The following is a 23,456-nucleotide window of genomic DNA, read 5'->3' as shown; positions in this document are numbered from 1 at the left end:
ATATGTGGAATTTAAGAAACAAATCAAACAAGCAGAGAAAAAAAAGAGAGAGACAAACCAAGAAACAGACTCTTGACTAAAGAGAACAAACTGATGGTTACAAGAGGGGAGGTGGGTGAGGGGATGGGTGAAATAGGTAATGGGAATTAAAGAATATACTTATAATGATAAAAAAAATTAAATTAGAAAACGCACATTCGTTGTGTTGTCTCACTTTGAGTCTCACAATCTGTGGGGGTACTTATCGATAGGTGAGCTGCTATCTCGTTTTACACATGCTGTAACCATGTGCAATGCCTGACTAGCAAGATTGTGAGTAGCTTCATAACAGATATGAAACAGCCAGTATTTCCTAGAATTAGCCCAAAGGGCACTACATTGACACAGTATCACCTTGTGTAGAATTCTTATCTGGAAGACATATGAATTATGTGAAGACAAAATATGTAGTCACTTAACAAATGTGTTAGGAGGGTATGGTAGATGCCTCCATGAAGGGTACACTGACTTTTCCCCTTACTCGGGAGTTATTCTAAAAGAGTGAACTCTGCACAACTTCACTGAAAATAAGACACAAAATTTCTGCTTGACTCATTAGGATGAAACCCTGAAATATGGGGCCTTTCCTCTTCTAAAACTTAGTCACGATGCTAACAAGTCATAATTTCCCTTGGCATGCTGACGTAGGAGGAGGTTGAGTAAATGTGTAATCATTGGAGCTAAGTTATGGTTACATACACACAAAAGTCTCGCTTTGACATCTTTCCTTAAGACCAGTTTCCTCTCTCAATGTCAGAAAGTGTTTGGCAAACTAAGGAAAGCCCTCGCCACAGCAATGTACCTATTCCTGCCTTACTTTTGGTCATACACATATTTCTTTTTTATTTCTTAAATGTTTATTTATTTTGAGAGAGAGAGTATGTGTGTGAGTTGGAGGAGGGGCAGAGAGAGAGAGAGAGAGAAAGAGGTGAGAGAGAGAATCCCAAGCAGGCTCCATGCTGTCAGCATGGAACCCCATATGGGGCTCTATCTCACAAACCGTGAGAACATGACCTGAGCTGAAATCAAGAGTTGGACACTTAACCGCCTAAGCCACATAGGCTACCCTTTGGTCATACAGGTATTTCAACAACACCAAAAAGTTAAGAATTGTTTAGCTATGTTAACGTATAAATACCTTCTGCTTTATAGTCCCAGGGGCTTCTAAGCTATATTATATCAAAACCTAAACCCCTCTTGATTGCTACTGAATCTGCCTCTTTTCCATGTCTTTTTATTTGATTGGCAGTACCTTTATAGATGAGTGTTCATCTCAAACTTATATTTGTTTTATACTTCTACACTAGCTAGTCACTAAGATGGCATATTCTTCCTTAGTAATCATCTCTAAGAAAGGAGGAATCATAAATCATGAAGTTTGCAAAGGTCTGATTTCAAAGATATTTTTTATTTTTTAATTTTTAATTTTTTCAAAGATCTGATAGTAATCATATAGATGTTGAATAGGTCACACAATGCAGAACATTTTTGAATATGTAAGTATTCCATAACTTTTAAATCAATTCCAAATACTTAATTGCTTTCTTAATTTTATAATCATTCCTTGATAATTATTTCTATCATTTTCTGAATCCTGCCAGTAAGGGCCCGATCTACTTACAAGCAAGTTTTAGGAAAGTTGAAACCTTCAAAATATAAAGTAGAAGTTCTCCATCTACCAAAAGAGCAGATAATCTGAGGAAGTTCCTCCTTCCTACTCCTATTGTTAGGCAACTGCCATCATAACAAGGTGAGATGAAGCACAGAGGCAATCTGAGAAGATTTTGCCATGTCTTAGTTTAAAACATACTATGAAAATGTTTTAGAGCCAGACGTCATATTGTTAGTTATGGCTTTACTGGGGTGATAGATCTCAGGTGGTTAAGTCCTTTTCATTTATTTCTTCATTCGTTTGTTGAATAAACACCTACATTAGGCCAGGCATTAGAGTAGGTATAGGGAATATTACAATAAACAGTGATATAAAATGTCCCTGCTCTCCTGAAGCTCATGGTCTAGTTATGGGAAAAGAGGTTAGTAAAAATTATCCTTGTGATATGATAGGTACAATAAACAGGTTAGACAACAGAAACATCCATGAAGAAAAGGAAGCCTGAGGAAAGCTTCTTATCTCCTTTTCTTCCCCATAGCTACAAGCAAAAATATTATAACCTGCTATTTTATTTTCCAGATTTAGCTTCCATCCTATACTTTTTTCTTCTGGGAACCAGACTGTGATTCACAGGTTTCTGCTTCCCTTGAATACTACCCAAGGTATGACATCAACCCTACCTTAACAGCAGGCACAAGGAGATTGTTCTCCCACCCAGCTTCTCATGAGAGCCTGCCTCTGGGGAGCTAGTTTGCGACAGGAAGAATTGGATAGCAACAGAATCTATCCTCCTCAGGTCACTGATCAAACTCTGTTCTGTACTCAGTTGTCCTAAGTTTTGTCTCATGTGGTGCAGTTACATGCATAGAGAAGATAAACATAATTTCTAACGGCTGAGAAACATTTTAGATATACAAAGCTTGCACCTGGCTGCAATCTTCCCACAGCCTCTGTAAGAGCAGTCATTAAACCTTTACTTGACTATTAAGACGGGGACTTTACTCCTTTGCAGCGAAGCCCATTCCTTTGTTACATTACACAGTTAGACAAAGCCTCCCTAATTTTAATTGAGACCTGTCTTTCTGATGATTCAATTACCCTAATTTTCTACCTTGAAGCCACACAGATCACAGTGTATCTCTCTGTCCCTTGACAGAATCTCTCCCTCTTTTCCTTTCTCTCTCCCATATCCTTTCTTTGTTTATTTCTTTCCTTCCTAAACATATCTCATGCTCTCTATCAATATTCTCTTCCATGAGCTAAATGTTTGCAGTTTTGCCTTTTATTTTTAAAATTATTTTATTTTTAAGATTTTATTTTTTTAAAGTAATCTCTACATCCAGCACAGGGCTCAAACTTACAACCCCGAGGTCAGGAGTCACATGCTCTACCTACTGAGCCAGCCAGGCATCCATGCAGTTTTGCCTTTTAAAAATGGAATAATTTTTAGCACTTTCATTATTTCGATCAAATTTTTCTATACAACTTCCAATGTCCCATATTTTTCATTAAGTTTTCTACCTATACAGGTGCACACACATATACATAATATTCCTGTATATATAATCCTATATCTATTATGAAATATATGATATTCCAGAAGCTACTTCATCAAAATAGAATTTAGCAGGGGTAACTTCTGGCCACGCCAGCACTCCAGCTGACCCCACGGGAAGCAGATGAATGAAATGGCTAACTCCCCAAATTGTGAAAATAGCAAATTGTTATGGCTTTAAAATGCTCAGTTTTGGAATATTTGCCATTCAGCAGTAGATAAACAAAGCAGGGTGGCACAGCAAAACCAGACCACAGAATTGCCTTCTTCTGAATTTTAACAAATGAACCGTAAAAACAAGAAGTGTGTCAAAATTTCATGTCAGCATGTTAAAAAAAATGCTTGGGGACCAGATCTTGAAGTACATTGCAAAATTTGAAAATAAGAAAAGAAGAACAACCTGAGATGTCAAAGCTTAAGTCTTAAGTTGAAACTTACCCTCAGAAGCAGAAATTATAAGATTACAAATTTCTCCACAATTTCTATTGAAAAGACTATTTGAAAAGTAGGAAGAGGGTTTTTTTTTAAAACTGTTTTCCTCTTTTGATAGATTGGATAGGTGAGGAAAAAATGAAAAAAGATGCTATGAGATGAAGGATGAAAAAAGCCAATTTTAAAAAGTAGATTCACTCATCTCTGATGGAAACTTACACTCCAAATTCCCACATCCAAAAGGGGAAATAAATGAATCAATACAAAGATATTCTTTCCATGTATATAAGATAAATTGCCACTCATGTCAACTGAAAAAGAGAAGAGACAGCAGAGAGGGCCTAATTCTTCCAGCAAAGGCCCTATTCTTTCCAGCTGAGCTCTCCCTATTTAATCACAAACTTCTCACCACAAGAAAAAAGGAGAGAGAAATAAAATAAGCCCTTATTTGATAGATCAAATGGCAAGGCAATAAAGCTGCATTTAGTAGTATACAGATGATTAAGGAAAATTAATTCACTCTATGTCAAAGAGAAGTATGGCTAGAGCTGTACATTTTGAGGTTGAAATTAAAATGGGAAAGCTGAAAGGTATGCCAGTCCCTGATCATAATATAGCCAAAGAAAAATTAAGGAGAGCTGTGTTATATGAAAGAAACATGATGATGACTGTCTGAAAATAAGTATAATCCAAGGAAACAAATTACGTTTGTCTTCAGAACTTCACCTTAGTAAAAGAACAAGACTTACAACGTAAGATCAAAAGCTAGATAAGGAAAATACAACTGAAATGTAAAGAAAAATGGAGGTAATGCATAATTTATTAGCTTTTTGATAACTTCTTCCTTTATTTTGCACATTTTTCTATTGGGCTGTTGTGTTTTTCTTATCATCTATAGGAGTTCTTCATGTATTTCTAAGAGCCTCTTGTTGGATACATGTATTGGAAACATTTTCTCCTAGTAGGTGGTTTACCTTTTACTTTACTAATCTTACTAATTTAATTTACTAATTTGCTAAAATTTTGATGAATTTTAATTTTAATATTTTAATATTGCACAGTTTACCATATTTTTATTTACACTTCATGCCTTTTTTTGCTAGTTTCAGCAATATCTGTATTCTCTAAATTCATGAAAGTCTATTTCCTTCTAAAAGATTTTCTGAATTGTTTTTTTGAATATCAATTCAAACTCACATTGTTGAGTCAAGATTCACTTTCTCCCATGTGCATATCCAGTTGACTCAGTATAATTTAATAAAGAGAACATGCTTTCAAAATTCTACTACTACTAGGATCTTTTTGTCATAAATCTAATGACCACACATGTGTGTGTCTGCTTCTGGACTCTCAATTCCACTGGTCTATTTGTCTAGCTTTGCAGCAGTATATTTTCTTTATTATTATTGGCTGAGAATAAATCTTATTACCTGGTCATGTGAATCCTCCACCTTTGTTCTTCCTCAAGATTATCTTCTTTATTCCTATTACATTTTCATACAAATTTGAAAATAAAATTGTTGTTCTCTCAAAAAACAAAAAGCAAACACTCCAGCTACCAAAACAAAAACAAAAACAAAAAAATAATTCCTGCCACATTTTTGAGTCAGATTATACTGAATCTATAAAACAATTCAGAATGAATGTATGTCTTTATAATATTGAATTTTTAAATTGATGAATGGGTATGTACTTCCATTTCTTTGGAATTTCTCTACAACCTTTGATTAATATTTTATAATATTCAAGGTATAGATTATACATACCTTTTGTTAGAGTTTTTTTCCTTATACATTTGTTATTTTGATATTCTTGGAAGTATCTTTAAATAAGTTTCACTTTAGGGGCGCCTGGGTGGCTCAGTCGGTTGGGCGGCCGACTTCGGCTCAGGTCACGATCTCGCGGTCCGTGAGTTCCAGCCCCGCGTCGGGCTCTGGGCTGATGGCTCAGAGCCTGGAGCCTGCTTCCAATTCTGTGTCTCCCTCTCTCTCTGCCCCTCCCCCGTTCATGCTGTCTCTCTCTGTCTCAAAATAAATTTAAAAAATGTAAAAAAAAAAAATAAAAAAAAATAAGTTTCAGTTTAATGTATTTATTGCACCCATTTAGATATAATTTCTTCTTCTTCAATGGCATATTGACCTACTATTCAGTACATTCTCACTTCAAAAGTAGCATGTGTAGTGTGATCCTATTTTTATTTCTATCACAGTCATTAAGAGAGAAAGAGGAGGAGTTCAGAAAAGATTTTAATCTAAAATCAGTGACAGTAAGTCTCGATTGTAATGTTTTGCTTGCTTTTACTTTTTTAAATTAAAATGTATTTTTCTGTATTTCTGAATTCTTCCTGAAGAGTACATATTACTATCACAAAGCAAAATAATTTTAAATTACAAATTAAAAATTTCAATTAAAGAAAATGAACCAGGGTGTAGATTGGTCTTGTAGTTTGCATGGTATTTCAATGAACCTCTTTGGCTGCCTACACATACCCATACTCCAAGAAATTCCTAATTTTTGTTTGGAAAATATATGATAAACAATTTACTCAAGTTTGTACCTTTGAGTTGATTAACTTTCTTTGGATAAAAAAAAATCTAATCAGAAGAACAAAAGAACTCCACAGAATTCTAACAGTAATATTTAGTCCATTAGATAGAACACTTCCCAACTCTCTCATCCATAGAGAGAGCTCTTCATGCACTATGATAGGAGATTTCACCTTCCTGGGGGAAAAATAGGACAGTAATATCAGAAATTGCTGAAATCCTTTTTCATCTCAAGTTCTTCCCCTTCATTAGGTTCGTAAACAGGGATTCACAAGCAGGCAGTGAAGGAGATCTCTCTTGCTTCTACCCGAGGTCTTGCCCCCATTTGTTACTCACCTGGTCATCCCTATTTAAACATTTTGGAGCTTCACTTCTTCTCAAAATCAGGTGTGTGCTGTTAATATGATCATTTTAAATGATGATAAATCTGTAGCTCATAGAACATTAGAACTTGTCCCAAATCACATGGTTGGTATGCGAGGAGTCCGCTGTAGGGCTGGTCAGTTATTGGTCTAAATGGCAGTGCTTTACTGCCACCTTCTGGGTAAATAGGGTTTATTGCAAGTCCTAAGTGTTCATCATGGCTAAAGTTAGGTTTTAGGCAGTGTCTGTAGCAGATGAAACAAATATCTTACAAGTCATACTAAGATGTTTTTTTCTATTATAACTCACAGGAGAGAATTGTTTTTAACAGGTCAGGTTTAAATGATTATAGAATGGAGGCAGGATTATAGTTGAGACAAGACAATGGAGGGAATTCCAGGAGCCAGTGAAATTAAGATGTCTAATATCTGACACTAAGTATATGGGTACAGTCTTATCATGTGAATATGCAAGTTATGAGTGTATAGACAGTAGAATAATTGCAGATGTGAGTGGGATCATCAAGCAGAGCAAAATGGGGAAAGGGAAGATAGCAATGACAAAAACCTGGGACTGATAAATAATTAGAAAATGCAAAGTAAAGGGAATGTGACGGCGGGAGTTCAAAATTCAAAACAGGTGCGGGAGCTAGGAATACTACCGGGGAGCTCCCTTAATGTTGGCAATGAGAGCATGTGTACGACAACGACTAGGTTTTAGAGACAGCACTGAAAAGAGGGGAGTCCTGAATTTGGATAAATATGCTGCCCTCCTTTCTTTCTTTGGAGATGTGTACTGTCAAGTAACAGAAAAAATATCAAGTAACAGAAAAAATATACACAGTACTGCTGTGTATTGAACATTGAAGTAAATATTTTATTATCCACTGAAAAAATTTGTATTATTACAGAAAACGAGTCTAATCCTTTGGAATTCTTAGAAAAAGGAGAATAATGACAACTAAGTACATTGACTAAGCTACTCTAGACTTCAGAAGGTGTCAGAGGAAAACCTAAGTCTCATGACATGATAAAGATGAAGCTGATTTCTACCTTCAGATAATATGTAGTAAGAGAAACCAGATATATCTACTTCTTGGAAAGACAACAAAAAATCAGACAAAATATATGAAACAATGACACTAGACATCAGGCACTGAAGGATGCCAAATCCTGAGAGATGGGAAATGAACATGGTGAGCTCTATGATTGGCCTTGATTTCAGCATTGTGGGAGATTCCCAGGAAAGGAAAGAGGATCCCAGATGGAGCAAGTAGATTCCCCGAATTGAGGAGACAGAGCTGAGAGGAGAGAGACCAATGTGGCCATAGTTTGCAGGACGACAGCATGAAAGAGCTGAACAGAAATCTCAGCATATCACTGATAGATGCCTGTGCGTGAGGAAAATACATAAAGCCAGGAAAGAACCGCTAGAGAGGATTAGAGGTAACAAAGCCCAGATCTCATATAGGGTAATAGTGGCTGTTCCTGTTAGCCATACTAGAAAACTTATAATTCAGGGAACATTGATTAGAGTACCCAACAGGAGCTTGCTTCAATAATGACCAATAATTAGCCACTTAGTGAATACCGTACTGGTCCCACCTAACAACTCTTAAAAATAATATTCCAGGGGAGCAGACTGTTTCCAAGTAATTGATCTGTGTCTCAGAACAAAACTCAAGATTATTTCTAGAAATATCAAAATATTTGGAGTCAAACAAGATAAAATTCATAAAATTATGCATTCATAAATTCATTCATAAAAATGCATATCCTAAGATATCATCCATAATGAAAAGAAAATCAACCATCCCAGAATTGACACAGATATTAGAATTAGCAGTCATAAAAATAGTTATTATAATTATATTCCAGATGTCAAAATGTTAGAAACATGAAAGGTAAATCAAACTTGTAGAGATGAAAATTAAAATGTTTGAGATGAAAAATCTACTGCATGGTGCTCATGGCCAATCATTACAGAAGAAAAGATTTGTGAACATGAAGTCAAGGCAATAGCATTAGAATACGATCCTCCTCAGAGTTCTCAGTGCTCCTGCATGACCTAGGACTTAGAGCGGTGGAAATGGACATACATAAAGATAGAGTCTATTTCATTTCCCCCAGAGCAATTTGCTTTTCATATTCTAGACCAAAGGTGATTTTTTCCTTTTTTCCTGGAGCCCTGTGTCTACCTTGTAATTAGCATAGTAGTTAAGGTCAAAGAGCTAACAGAACAGATAAACACTGACCACAGTCTTACAAGGATATTCAGAGGCAGAAGAGATGCTCTTCCCAAGTCAGCAGGGAGCAAGCTGGCTGAGGGGAAGAGAGCATATTAGCGTATGTTAATCTTCTCTCCATATTAGGAATGAATATATACACAGAAGAAATATAGCCCAGAGAAGAACATGTCCCAATAGGTTTCAGAGGTTAAAATGTGTCAAGAGAATTTTAAAAAAACAACTGGAACATTCATGGATGCCACTGATGTAGGCCTCCTTCTATGGAGAAAAGTGGGGCCAGTGGAAATGTTGGGTCTTGCAGAGTCAAGCCAGATGTGTGTAAATGTCTCTGTTTCAAAACTGAGTCTAAAAGTGAAATTGTTTAACAAGGAGTTTGCAGCAAGTGGGCAAGAGGAATGGCCAGGAAGAGCACGATGCTCCATAGTTCCTAGTAGTTGTTTTTTTAAGAAATACTATAGGAATATGGAAGAAATTTCCGTTGTGTTCCTTGGAAGACAACTTGGAGCCTTCATATAGATTCCTTCGCCGTTCACAGTATCAAGAAGCTGATGAATCCCACTGTTTGGTTTTGACCTTTGGCTCAAATGTTCATTTTGTTCTATTTCTGAGAATTGAGACACAGATCTGAGGACCAAGTTAAATCAGACTTCCAGAAAAGTTTATTTATTAGAATATGGAAGGCAGTGCATCAATGAGGAAAGAAGTCTAAGGAAGGAACTTTTAGTTATCTGATACAAGCACAGCAGGGGCAGGTCTCTGTCACTATCAAATGCAAGGAAGGGTTGTCATGATACAGAAAAAAAGATATCTTCTTTGACATCCAAGTTCACTCAGCTAACATTTTCCATCATTTTGAAACCTAATCTTCCCATGAGATTTCCTAAAGGCAAGAATCAGAATCAACATTGCATTAATAAAATGTCAGACCTACAAAAACTTTTAAAAATTATTTTATCTACCATCCTTATTTTATATTTAAGGAAACTAAGAGCCAGAGCATAAAGGGAATTGACTACATACAAAAACTAGGTTATTGGATTTTCCTATCCAGTTATCCTTCCGTGATTCTAAGATGCCATGGAAGATGTTATGGGCTATGCTGCAAACTCTTTGAAAATAAGTTATTTGGGGCTCCTGGGAGGCTCAGTTGGTTGAGAATCCAACTACTGATTTTTGTTCAGGTCATGATCCCAGGATTGTGGGATCAAGTCCTGCTTCGGGCTCTGTGCTGAGCATGAAGCCTACTTAATATTCTCTCTCTCTCTCTTTCTCTCTCTCTCTGTCTCTCTCTTTCTCTCTCTCTCTCTGTCTCTCTCTTCCTCTGCCCCTCTCCCCTGCTTGCTCTCTCTCTCTCTCAAATGAAAGAAAGAAAGAAAGAAAGAAAGAAAGAAAGAAAGAAAGAAAGAAAGAAAATAAGTCAGGCCTGAGCTTGTGATCTATAAGGCGTATCAGTCCTCATCTTTTTCTATTAACACCCTCACACTTTGGCCCAGTTCCTCATTAGTCAGGATGATGTGGAATTTACACATTCCTGACACTGATCCTTGTATAAAATTACAAAATGATTGTTGGCATTGTGAGGCCATGAGGAGCATTTTAGTCCCTGTGAACTGCACTGGCTTAAACAGAGGTCAAACCTGAAGGTGTGGTTTTGTGAGATCTCAGTGTCTAATCACTAATAATCATGTCCCATAAATCCAAAAACCTAAACAGGGGCTCTTAGCAAAAGGACCCAAACCTTGCAGTCACCTCATCATAGCTCAGAGTTTCAGACACATAAAAGATTGAAGGTATCTTAGAGAAGGCAAACCACAATTTCAAACCAAAGAATTTCAGGACTCAAAGGAATAACCAAAGCTTCATGTAGCATAGGGGATTTGATCCATCACTTGGCATATGGGAATGTGAGGGCTCAGACAGAAGGCCCTGAAACACCACAGAGTACACTGAGTCTGCTTTCTACCCCAGTGGGCTTTATATTACCACATGCTCTTATGACTGGGGACTGATTATTATCTCTGCAAACTGGAGCAAATTCCTGGCTTCAAGGCTGATACACTTGGCAGAAGAGGTACATGGTAACTGTGGTGGACTAAGTTTGTCTTCCTTCTCTTCTTTCCCCCCAAATAGTACTCACATGCTCTCGACACACAAGATGCAGGGGTTTTCATAGGTTACAAAATTAGTGCCACAGATGGGTTGATATAAACCAGGGCAGGGGTTCACTGTTCCAGTGAACCAACTCAAGTTTACTTTCTTATATGGACATTTCACCTGAAATTGATTTGAAAAGAATGACATTAGAATCACACAAACAGGTAGGTCACATCTGGACTTGATTAGGAAAATCTAAACATAGTTAGCATCCTATCACAGTCACACAAAGCTCTTACAGCTGTCCCTTCACAAAGCAGTGGAGGCCAAACCTAAATTTATCCTGTCTGACAACCACAACACCTTCATTGTGAGGACCTCCTGATGGTAACGGGGTACAGAGGCCTGCTACACTATGGTGGGAAAAAGAAGAGTGGATGTAGTTGTGAAATTTAGCTTCTCTCTCAATCTCCTTCATTCCCAGAGTATTAGACATGGGAAAAGTCTTAGAGATTTCTGGGCCAAGTGGGCAAAAAACCCAGAAAGCTCATAATTGGAAAGAAATGCTTCACTGGCATTCATAGGCTTCAATTTAAAATATTTATCATATTTCATCCAGTCTCAAAATCCCCAAGTCAACTCTCTTCTTGAAGTTGTGAAATGTGAAAGCATTTAGCATAATGCCCTGATTTTTTAGGGAAAACTAAAAACAAAAGAAGGGACATGTCTCATCAGGGATGAAAACCCACATCCAGTCACAATGCTGGTGTCAGTGGCAGCTTGAAGATGTGACTCTGTTTGCTGGAACTTGAGGAGATGGTCTCAGGGGCTCTATGAGTTTCATAGAAAGATTGGTAATGTGCCTCTGATACAAGGTGGGAGAGAGTTTCGGCTGAGTAGAGAAAGAGGGATCATATTTGAGCTTAGAAACTCTTTTCCATCTTCCTTATCCAACACCACCACCATGGCCAGGCCACCATCATCTGCCTCCTGTATGTCTGTCACCCAACTAATCCCTCCACTTCCTCTATCCCCTGGCAATTGTTGGTACTCATTTTCTAGGCACTATGGAGGGCTATCTGGTGTCCAAATGAACAAATCTCATCTTGGTTCCCAGTTTGGATCACTCTACTTGGGGCTCATGTATCTACAGAGTACCTGCCATGTTCATGTGAGTGGACTTTGGAGAACATCACAGATGACCTTCCTGAAGTAAGATTCTAAAACAGCAAACCCAAAGAAAACTCAAATTAGAATCTCAATCCTGAGAAATATAGTGAAAGATTACCTTAACAGCTCCATGTGGTGGCCACCAGTGTCGAGGTTCTAAAACCAAGACATAAATGAAAATAGTTGCAGAGTGTAATACCTGGTAAACCATAGCTTAATCTGTTGGCAGAATTAAAGAATTCTAATTTATTACCAAGAAAGCTTGCAATAACAGAAAACCTTTTTTAAAATTTTATTTTATTTATTTATTTATAATTTTTTTAGATTTATTTATTTTGAGAGAGAGAGAGAGAGAGAGAGAGAGAGAGAGAGAGAATCCCAAGCAGGTTCCACACTGTCAGCACAGAGCCTGACACAGCTCTTGAACTTACAGACTCTGAGATCATGAGCCAAAATCAAGGGTGGGATACTCAACTGACTGAGCCACCCAGGCACCCCAAAACTGTTTTATTTACACATGCATTCATTTTTTTCCCTCAAAAAATGTGGAAGAACTCTTCTACTCCTGATGGATAAGTAGCAAGCAATCACTGGTCTCATATATGTTGTCAGTCTAGTATAACAAGTAAATTTTTGATTAACCTGTAGTTAGCCTGGGCTTGAGAGGATTCAGAACAGGCAGCCAAAAAGAAAAGACATTAAGAAATGTTAGAACTTTAAAGAGGCCTTTAGTCTAATCCCCGTATTTACAGAGAGAGGAAAGACAATTGCTACTGCCCAGGATTTCATGGTAGATGGGTAAAAAATCAAGTTCTTCAGTCCTTAAGGCTAGGTCTCTTTAAAATTCCCCACAGGACTCTTTTATAAAGGAGGACAAAAAAGGTAATGACCTACTGAAATTCATGGCAAAGCATTTTCAAAAGTTTTGCATTTTTGAGATGTGTTGAGATGTGGGCATATTGCCAATCACTTTCACATTCTACCTTGAATTGCCCAAGCCCCCTGGTCCCCATAAATTAGGTTTCATAATCTGCACTAATAGATGGGGAAACAAAGGCCCTTGCACATTGGCTCGGAGTCTTTTATTTGTTGACCAACTGCATAGTCTCTCTCTATAGATACAGATATACAGATATAGTAAAATGATACTCTTACACAAATAAACACAAAATAATTCTAAAGCGTTCTTTCAGATTACAGTATCAAAGCTCACAAATCAACTTTACATAAATGCCAGAACCAGCCAAATTACTCACCAGAAGGTAATGCCCCATGTATCATGATGAAGAACAAAAGCGAGCAGAATACTGGATGACATTTGGTCATTTTTCCTCCTGGTGCGTATGTCCTTAGAGTGATGCTCTGAGATATTGCCTTGGGATGTTCCCCTCTAGTACAATCACTAAAGCAGAGGTATTCAAGATATTAAGACCATCTTTAGGGTGAATATCCATCTCCAGCCTGCCCACTGTAACCTCTGTATACCACACTTGGAAAGCCTATTATTTCACTCTTCCCCAAGAACAAATGCTCAGGAAAATGCTAAAATTGGCTGGTCATAAATAAAAGTCTAGAACTCAGTGACAGACCTGTGACTACTTAGAAGACAGAAGTCAATCAGAGGTTACTCTTTGGGCATAATTATATTATTTTAGTATGGAGGTATTTTAAGTGTCTTTAAAAGGCAACCCCTTACCTGAAGATTAACCCAAATTTGTTCTTTGAGTGGATACAAAGAAAATGAGGCCACTAGAAGCTTCCAGAAAATAAGAGCTTCTCAACAGAGGAAGCAGGTCCGTACTTGCTCATGAAGCTGAGACTGTCTCTTTGGAGTAAGGCAAAGATTGTAATATTCCAGACTTACTTGGCTGTGCTAGAATCTTCTGGTGTGGAATGCTCAGCTCTCCTGGAGCACTCTGAGAGAGTGCACAGGGAGAAATACCATTCCACACTATCTCATGGGGGCCCCAAAGTTATTTTCATTTAGACATCCAGAAAGGGAGAAATCCGTGAGCAAATCCTCCTGTGGGAGGATCCCCTTCTGATGCTAGAGAATGGTATGCAGTTTCCAGGCCTGCGCAAGGACCACAATGAACTCCCCTATCTTCCTAATCCTACGGAGGTGACCTGATCCTCCCTATGCCATCAGGCCTTTTTCTCTGCTTTGTAGCATATGTGAATAGGCAACTGACATAAACCATTTGCGATATGCTGTGGTGTGATAGGTGTTATGTGAGACATGGTAATGTCCCTAGGGTACTCTACTTCCCAAGATGGTTGGAGGTGCTTGGCACAATGTCCGGGGCTTCCTACCCTGACTGCTCCTGAGACAATCGGAGCTCCTGCGCTTTTTGCTAAGCACACCCCATCTCTTCCTGACATCTTCCCTGGATTCCTTTGGGAATGGAGCTGCAACAATGGAAGATCCAGCTGCAGTAAAGCAGGATGCCAGATGCCCACTCCCCCTACCACACACACGTCCCCTTCTTCGACCCACCTTGGAAAGAAGAGAAAGGAAGAGAGACGTGGCATGTTCTCTGTGGTTCTTGCCTCTTTTAAGAAGCAGGTATCAGGGCCTCAGGAGGGGGTGGAATAGCTATGTAAGAGAGAGAGGTCACTGAGGCATTGTGTGCTGGGAGGAGCAGCCCCTGGAGGCCCAATATTCAGGGTAAATCAAAGTCAAACCTCAGCAGGAGGCATTGGGTAAGGAAGCACCGAGCTGCCTAGAGGACTTGGGGGTGGGAACAGATCACTGGACAGGGAAGCCTGTGGCAGGCAATCTAAAGGGGCAATGGCATGAAGAAACACATCACGGTAGGGGAGAGCGCAGCAGAAAAAGCAGAGTATGTTCCACAAGAATTAGTACCTTTGGCCAGCATGCAAAACATGGAAAGAGCTGAGTAAGGAAGGACGTTGGTGATGAATGAGGTCTCTAGACACCATTTGCAGTGAGTCCTGCCTGGTTCTTAAAGTAATCCACAGCCTTTGCAGCTTTGTAACATGGAAGATATGTTGTCATAACTGAGTTTCCTCCTGTTGTCTGAATGCCCTGTGTTCATCTTCCTTTCTGTAAAGAACAATTGTTCTTTTTCTTTTAAAAAAATTTTTAATGTTTTATTATTTATTTTTGAGAGAGAGAGGGACACAGAGCACAAGTGAGGGAGGGGCAGAGAGAGAGGGAGACAGAATCTGAAGCAGGCTCCAGGCTCTGAGCTGTCAGCACAGAGCCTGAAGAGGGGCTTGAACCCACGGACTGTGATCTCATAACCTGAACTGAAGTCGGAAACTTAACCGACTGAGACACCCAGGCGCTTGAAGAACAATTGTTCTTATAACAAGGAAAGATACGTCAACTTTAGAAAATTGGAAAAATAGAAATTTAAAAAAAGAAATAAGACATGAAATTTCAAAACCCAGACATAACTGTTAAACATATATTGAATTATATTGTTCCAGTTGTTAAAAATCAAATTTTTGTAGAACTGTATATTGTTTTCTGTCTTTTTCACTTAGAAATGTACTGTGACATTTTCTTGATCTTCAAATATAATCATATAGAATATGAATTTAGAGGCCTGGTGCCATATTTTGTCACATATTTGGATTTTTATTATATTAATATTTTTCTGGGCACCTGGGTGGCTTAGTTGGCTAAGCATCTGAGTTTGGCTCAGGACATGATCTCACAGTTATTGAGTTTGAGCCCCACAAAATTGGGTGAGCTTGAGCGCTACTTCGAGTGAGCCCTGTTTCTCTCTCTCTCTCTTTCTCCCTCTCTCTCTGCCCCTCATGGGACTCTCTTTCTTTCTCCCCCTCTCTCTCTGCCCCTCGCTCACTTGCTCCCTCCCTCTCTCTCAAAAAGAAATTCTTCCCTTGTTGCTCAGTTAGGTTGATTCCAATTTTCAATATTATTACAATGCTCGAAAGAACAAATTTTTATTTACCTCACTTAATGTACTTTTTATTAAATAATTTTAATAAGTGCCAAAAACAAACCTACTGGAAACTTCCAGAAGGACCTGAGTCACCTAGAATATGAAAGCGGTGGTTTTCACCCAATTAGTGGGCTCCATGCTTGTAATCTAACATGGAGCATTTTGAAAATACAAGGCCACCTTACTAAGTGAATTGTTTGTCCCCCAGTTCAGAGAGGTAGAGGGACTCCATTGCATAGAAAGGATTGCAGAGGAAATAAAACATCATAGGAAAGAAATAAGCCTAAAAGAGCTTTAGCTTTTCCAAACTCCCCCAAATTCCAGTTGAACTAATAGTATTGGGTGAGGAGAATAAATAAGATTAAGGGATCACATCCCCGTCAGAAAATCCTTAGTCTATGACTTCCTCATCATCTATCATATCCCTGGCTTAATTCTAAATTATTTTTTAATGTTTTTATTTTATTTTTGAGAAAGAAAAAGAGAGAGAGACAGAGCACAAGCAGGGGAGGGGCAGACACGGAATCCAAAACAGGCTCCAGGGTCTGAGTCCTCAGCACAGAGCCTGAGGAGGAAATCGGATGCTTAACGGCTAAGCCATCCAGGCGCCTCACCCCCTGGCTTAATTCTAAAAGCTATAGCTTGGGGCTTTTCCTCTGGATGTCAGGCTTCTGTTCCTACTTTTGTTTCAAGTTACTTCAAAACAACATTTTCAAAAACCAGCTCCTTGCAATGTAGTCCAAAGCAGATGGTTATCACCTTTCAGGGACACCAAAATCCTCTACAGGATTTAACCTACAGTTCTACTGTTCTCCCACAGAAAGGAAACTTATCTCCACAGCCCATTAATTACAGAACTTTCATAGTCTAGCCCATTCTGTTAACCAGTCACAATCCCACCAGAGCATGGAGCTGCCTGTCTTTAGGCCTCGACATTTGTGTCCTCCCCCCTCCCCCCCCACCATAGAAGAGCCACCACACAAATGTCAGTCCAGTCCTGGGCTAGAGGACAAAGTCTTTTCCTTCTCAAGGATTTCATGGAAGCCATAGGACAGCATTACCATTTTTCCCCCTGCTGCAACGTGTTTATTATGTGCCAAAAAAACGACACCACGGCTAATTGCACATGAACTAGAAGCAGAAGAGCAAAGATACCCCAAACCCAGCAGAAGAAGAGACATAATGAAGATCAGAGCAGAAATGTCTGTAGGAGAGTGCAGTCTTGCCTGCATAGGCTACAATGACTAACAATGTCAGCTCAGCAGGAAGAGGGGGGTGTATGTGACCCTGGTTCTCTGACACACAGCCTCCCAAAGAGGGGCAAGTAGGTTTTATTCGTGTTTTTTTTTTTTTTAAAGAAGAAAGAAAAAGTCAAGTTTTCAACTTCAGTAGTATTTCAGTGACTGCAACTGTTTCTTCATACATTTTTCAACTGAAAGAAATAAGGAAAGGGTATTTATTCCCTCTGAGAGAAAGGGCTCCTGGGAGCCTTCATCTGCCCCCACCAAAAAGGAGTCCTTTTTTAGCTCAGTTACCAAAAAAAAAAAAAAAAAAAAAAGTCCTGTGACTTTGGAATTAAAAACTTCTATCAACCCCACCCCCCACCATAAGTACAACTCAAGAAGGTGGATAAACCATTTAAAACTATATACAGCAGCCATCAAATACTGTTTATCCAGACCAGTTTCAAATACAAAACACATTTTTTTGTTCTTGTTTGCAAATGTCTTGATCTGCCACTGTGAGAGACAGTGACCTGCAGTTGCTCAGACACAGGTTTGCTATAATGTTAAAAGCTGCCAGGAAAGGGGAAAAAAAAATCTCTTGTTCCAAACGACTTAAAAAACTGTTTGAAGGAGTGTAAAAAGGAACCGGTAAAAACCCTGGAGCGTAAAATAAGAAATATGATTTTGGTTTAAATGAAGACCGAAGGCTCCTTGTTGTTTACAGTAAAAGACACCAGGGGCTCCTGGGTGGCTCACTTGGTTGAGAGTCCAACTTCGGCTCAGGTCATGATCTCGCAGTCTGTGAGTTCGAGCCCCGAGTCAGGATCTCTGCTGACAGCTCAGAGCCTGGAGCCTGCTTCAGATTCTATGTCTCCTTCACTCTCTGCCCCTGCCCCACTCATGCTTGCTCTCTCTCTCTCTCTCTCTCTCTGTCAAAAATAAATAAACTTAAAAAAAAAAAAACAGACACCAGCGGAATACTCAGTTTATGCTGATCAGGTGGGGGTTAAATAAATGGAAAGGTGCTGTATGGCAACTCCAAGAACAAACCCATGTTCTGGTCTGAACACTGATCTGGGTAACAGAATTCCTCATCTGTTCTTTGGACTAAGATGACCTTAATGGCCTTCAAGTTCCGCTCAGCTTGACTAAAATTTAGATAAACTTCTACCTGACTCTGAGCTCCTGACCTCCCTTATCTTAGAGCATTTACTTTAGAAATCTTATAATCACAAGTTCTTTCTCTGTTGCCTTGAGATATAATTCTTTTTAGAAACCCCTTGCCAGTTTTACAACCCAGAACCCAGGAGGGGTTCTGGAGGACCCAGGAGCCATCCCTTTGAAATGCAGCCATCAGGAAACACCAGGCAGGCTATCTCCTAATCTCTGTGGAAGGGCAGGAGCCTAACTTTTTGTGAGCACTTTGCTCCAAGTTGCAAAACTACCTCCTGTCATAAAGATATGGGTTTATTTTTCCCTTAGATAAAGCCAATGAGCTAACACAGAGGGCCTGTAATTTCCCCCTACCCTCCTCTAGTACTTTTTCACTAGCTCACCCAGACCTTAAAAATCCTCCTTCTTGTATTTCAACCCCGCTGAGTTGATTCTGAGCTCTGGCCTCTCTTACCTATTGCAACTGCATTGAATAAAGCCTTCCTTGCCTATTTAACTTTGTCTGATGTAGTTTTCGTTTTGACAGGACCATCCCACATGCCCAGTAAGATGAGTTTTCTTGTTTCTTTCGTTTGGGCACAATTACTGTTTTGTGGCTATTTCCTATTAAGACCAATCCTCGACCTTGTGTAGTTCAAGTGTCAATCTCCCTACCTTGAAGATATGCAAATACTCTAGTGTAAAATGGAAGCACTCACTTCTTGTTAACTTTACTTCTTTCCTTAATTGCCCATTTATTTACTCTTCTCTGGCATTCAGAAGTCTGCCCGGAGCTACCCACTCACTGGCCTGCTGGTCCCTGTTGGCAGCTTCTAGCAGCTACTGCCTGTCCTCTAGGACTAACCAACAGGTGGAATTGAGTCAGGCCACACTTCCCTTTTATTTGCCCTAATCCTTTGTTGTCCCTAAAATCCCTCCCCTGGCTGTACAGATGTACGTGAATTTCTTTACTAACAGGTTGGAGAAAGGAAAATCTTTAAAGGGAATTACTGAGAAGGGGGAAAGCTAAAATGCTAGAACATAGAGATGAGATTCCTCAGAGACAAGAAGGAAAATAACTAAGAAGTCCTGAAGGCAAGGCCCTGATGGTGAGCTCCCCCAGTGTCTCATCTGATTCCTCTTCCCTCAAGCTTTTCAAAGACTGATTTGCTTTTCTCCATTTCTCTTTGAGGCAGCAAATCCTGCCCACAGTATCTTATGGAATATTTGGAAGAGAGGCTCTGACAATTGAAATTGTGAAGGCCCAGGTTAAGCATGGGCCCTTAGGGTCAACTCCTTTGCAATGTTCTGATCAGTGTGAGTTGAAGATATCCCTCTTCCTTTTCAGTGTTGCACCTAACACATACACAGACACACATACACAGACGCAGATTTATGTTTGACAAAATTAAGTGTTAATTCTCAGATGGTACAGTACAGTAGAAGTTTTCAAGTAACGTATTGTGACCCTTTAGTGGGCTGTGAAACTTATTTTGTTACCATTACTATTTTTTAAATAAAATATAGTAAAACAGAGTAAATAGAATAGAATAAAATAAAAATGACAATGCAACTTCAATAGTGTGTGTGTGTGTTTCTAGGTGGTGAGATAACATATTTTGTTCACTGTGGGTCACATTCAATAAAGTTTCAAAGCCTCTACAATACACCTACAAGTAAGGAAACAAAAATTTGCTATTTGCAAGCTGTGTACCTCTTGCAAGGAGAAAACAAGTTTTTTGGGTTTTTTTTTTCATGTTTTCTGCCAAAAGCCTAATATAATGCTTTGTTCTTATTGGAATAGTAATTCAACAAGCATTTCTTATCTCCCTACTTTGAACCCTTCTCTCTTCCTCTTCATAGTTAACTGGAAAATCAGAGGCACCTAAGCTTATGTTTATTGAAGAACTGAATGAAAACTTGGGCTAGTTGCAACATACCGTACTACCCCCAAGAATCAATCTAACTTATACCAACATTTGAAAAAAGCAAAGTGTTGTGGTGAGTGTTTCAAATGACACACTGATGTTATGAAAAGTCTAAGTGTAAAATCTAACGTGGTTGGCATAAGAGGAAAACAGCAGATGGGCAATCGTAATTCAAAATGTGTCATGAAAATAGGTTTTCAAATCAAGTGTTACTAGCGCTAGTAATGCTAGATAAATATACTTGTTTTAAGGCACAGGATATGTTCCATCTTGGTAATTTTTTCCTTAATATACATATTTAGTAATATAAATTTTACCCTAACTACTGCCTTAGGGAGAATTTCACAAATAATATTATTCTCTTTTCTTTTCATTTACTTCAAAATACTTTTAGTTTCTCATTTGATTTCTTCTTTGACTCAGGGTTTATTTATTGGTGTGATGTTTATTTTCCAAATATTCGGGATTTTCCAGAGACTTTTTTTGTTTATTTTTTTGTTTTCTTATTCAATTCAGATGTGGTCAGAGGACAAATGCCACTGTGACTTGAATCCTTTTAAATATATTGAAATTTGTTTTACAGACAAGAAAGTGGTCTTTCTTGGTATTTCTTGTTTACTTGAGAAGGTTTACACTGCTCTTGTTGGGGGCAGTGTTCTCGGGTCACATGGTTGTCAATCAGGCCACATGGTTGATTGTATTACTCAATTCTGCTGCACAATTGTTGATATTCTACTTACTTGTTTTATTAATTTTTGAGAGATGGATATTGAAATCTCTGATCATAATCATGGATTTGTTTATTTTTCCATGCACTTATATTCATTTTTGATTTGTAAATTTTGAGTTTCATAAACATGTAAGATTTTGTATCTTCTTAATTAATTGAGAATTTTATCATTATAAAAGGTAACTCTCATCCTTTGAATAAGTCTTTCCTCTAAAATCTATTTTGTTTATATCAATAATGCTACTCCAGCTTTTTTTTGACTAATGTTAACATGGTAATCCTTTTATTTTTCTCGTATTTGTGCTTTTATTTTTAAAGTGTGTTTCTTATAAACACACTCACTTTTTAAAAAATCCAGTCTGCAATCTCTTCCTTTAATTAGTGTTTAGACCATTCATATTTAATATGATAACTGATATACTTACTGTAACAGTTAATTTTATATGTCAACTTGGCTAGGCCACAGTGCCCAGATATTTGGTCAGACACCAGTTGAGATATCACTGTGAATGTATTTTTTCTGATATGATCAATATTTAAATCAGTAGATCTCATTGTTATTATTGTTGTCTGTAGTTAAATTATTTATTATTATAAGGTCAACATCTATGTACCCACCATCCTAGTGACAAGCTAGAATGGCCATCATCCTAAAAGCCTCTCACATGTTATTGCCAGCTATACACCGAATATTTGTGTCCCCCTTAAATTTATATGTTGAAGCCTAATCCCCAATGTGATGGTATTAAGAAGTAGGACTTTTAGGAGGTGATTAGGTCATGAAGGCAGAGCCCAGAGAGCTCCCTTGCACCTTGATCTTAGACTTGCCAGACTCCAGAACTGTGAGAAATAAATATTTGCTGTTTAAGCCTCCCAGTTTATGGTATTTTTGCTATAGGAGCCCAAACACACTAAGGCACTGCCTAACTACAGCCCCCTCTCACAGACTCTATCCTGACTTCTGTGTTAATCACTCACTTGCATTTTTAATAGTTTTACTACCTATATATGCCTCCCCAAAGAGAGATATTTTAACCTTTGGGATTTCCTCTTTGGTGAGGTGTCTAAACCTGTAGACTCTGAGTGAAGCATATTATTTTCTGTAATGTGGGTGGGCCTCCTGTGATCACTTGAAGGCCTTAAGAGAAAAACCCTGAGATCTCTTAGGGAAGGAGAAATCTGCCTCTCAACTTCCTTTAGAATTGAGCTGCAACATCAATACTTCCCCTGGGTCACCAGTCTGCTGACCTACTCTGCAAATTTCACACTTTCTATAATCACATGGACCAATTACTTAAAATAAATCTTTTTCTTTCTCTCTTGTCTCTGTCTCTTTCTCTGTCTCTGTCTCCCTGTCTGTCTGTCTCTCTCTCTTCACACACACACACACACATACACACACAGAGTTGGTTTTGTTTTTCTGAAGAATCCCTAACTAACACAATTACCTTGAGTCTGCCATCCTGCTACTTGCTTTCTATTAGTCCAATCTGTTTTTCCTCTTTACCTCTTTTCTTTGTCTCTCTTGCACAAATATAGTATTTTTTTTTCATTATTCCATTTTATCTTCATTGTTGGCATATTTAGTGTTGCTTTAGGATTTATAATATACATTCTTAACTTTGCACAGTGTACCTTTAAGTGGTATTATATCATTTAACTTAACACAGAATCTTATAATAGAATACTTTCATTTCTTCTCTCTGTGTTTATGCTGTCATGCATTTTATTTTCACACACGAAAAATGAAAATAAAGTTCTGGCAACCTAGCTGCTATGGATGAAATTGTGTCCCCTCCAAATTCAAATGTGAAAACATTAACCATCAGTGTGACTGTATTTGGAGATAGGGTTTTAGGAGGTAATTAATGTTAAATGAGGTCATAAGGGTCAGGTCTTCCTTTCAGTTTTTACTGAACCTTTAATGATTCTTGATTATAGTCTTTTTTCATTGCATAGTAATCAACTCTTCAAAAGATTGTCTCTGACTAGTCTACAAACTCCTTACTGACATGAAATCTTTGCCCATTTGTATTGCCTCTCCCTACACAACACACTGCTTGACCCGTGGTGATCTTTCTATATGTATTGTTAAAACACACACACAAATCTCCACAAAATAGCTGGCAAGCATTTAACCAGCCTTTACTACAAAAGCAAATTGTATTGGACTGATGAACTTATAGGTCATAACTTTGTTCCTATTTGCAGATGTACTGTTAGAAAATTCTTCTCTTTATGTAAGCAAAATATCTATCTTTGCATGTTACGTTAATGACATGACTCCTTTCTATGGAGCTCCAGAAATGAGAATGTTCTGATCTCTCTTGTGATAGTCCTGCATATGTCCTCATCTTTCCTAGCTACCTTGAACTTTCCTTGGGCCTTTTAAAGACTTCAACAACAGTTTAATCAAATTCTATTGT

General features: G+C 38.3%; 1 protein-coding gene across 1 annotated transcript; it reads right to left on the bottom strand.

Moving 5' to 3' along the window:
• Positions 1 to 9,629: 9,629 nt before the first annotated feature.
• Positions 9,630 to 13,385, bottom strand: SPINK14 (serine peptidase inhibitor Kazal type 14 (putative)). Its single transcript, XM_043573440.1, has 4 exons — positions 13,316 to 13,385; positions 12,178 to 12,215; positions 10,933 to 11,069; positions 9,630 to 9,675 (listed from the first exon to the last, which is right to left on the bottom strand). The coding sequence occupies exons 1-4, from the start codon at positions 13,383 to 13,385 to the stop codon at positions 9,630 to 9,632; spliced, it is 291 nt and encodes a 96-aa protein (XP_043429375.1).
• Positions 13,386 to 23,456: the final 10,071 nt, after the last annotated feature.

The sequence above is a fragment of the Prionailurus bengalensis genome, chromosome A1 (assembly GCF_016509475.1).
Source record: "Prionailurus bengalensis isolate Pbe53 chromosome A1, Fcat_Pben_1.1_paternal_pri, whole genome shotgun sequence".
Lineage (NCBI taxonomy): Eukaryota > Metazoa > Chordata > Mammalia > Carnivora > Felidae > Prionailurus > Prionailurus bengalensis.
The sequence above is the reverse complement of the archived record's forward strand: the minus strand, read 5'-3'. Positions and strand labels throughout refer to the sequence as shown.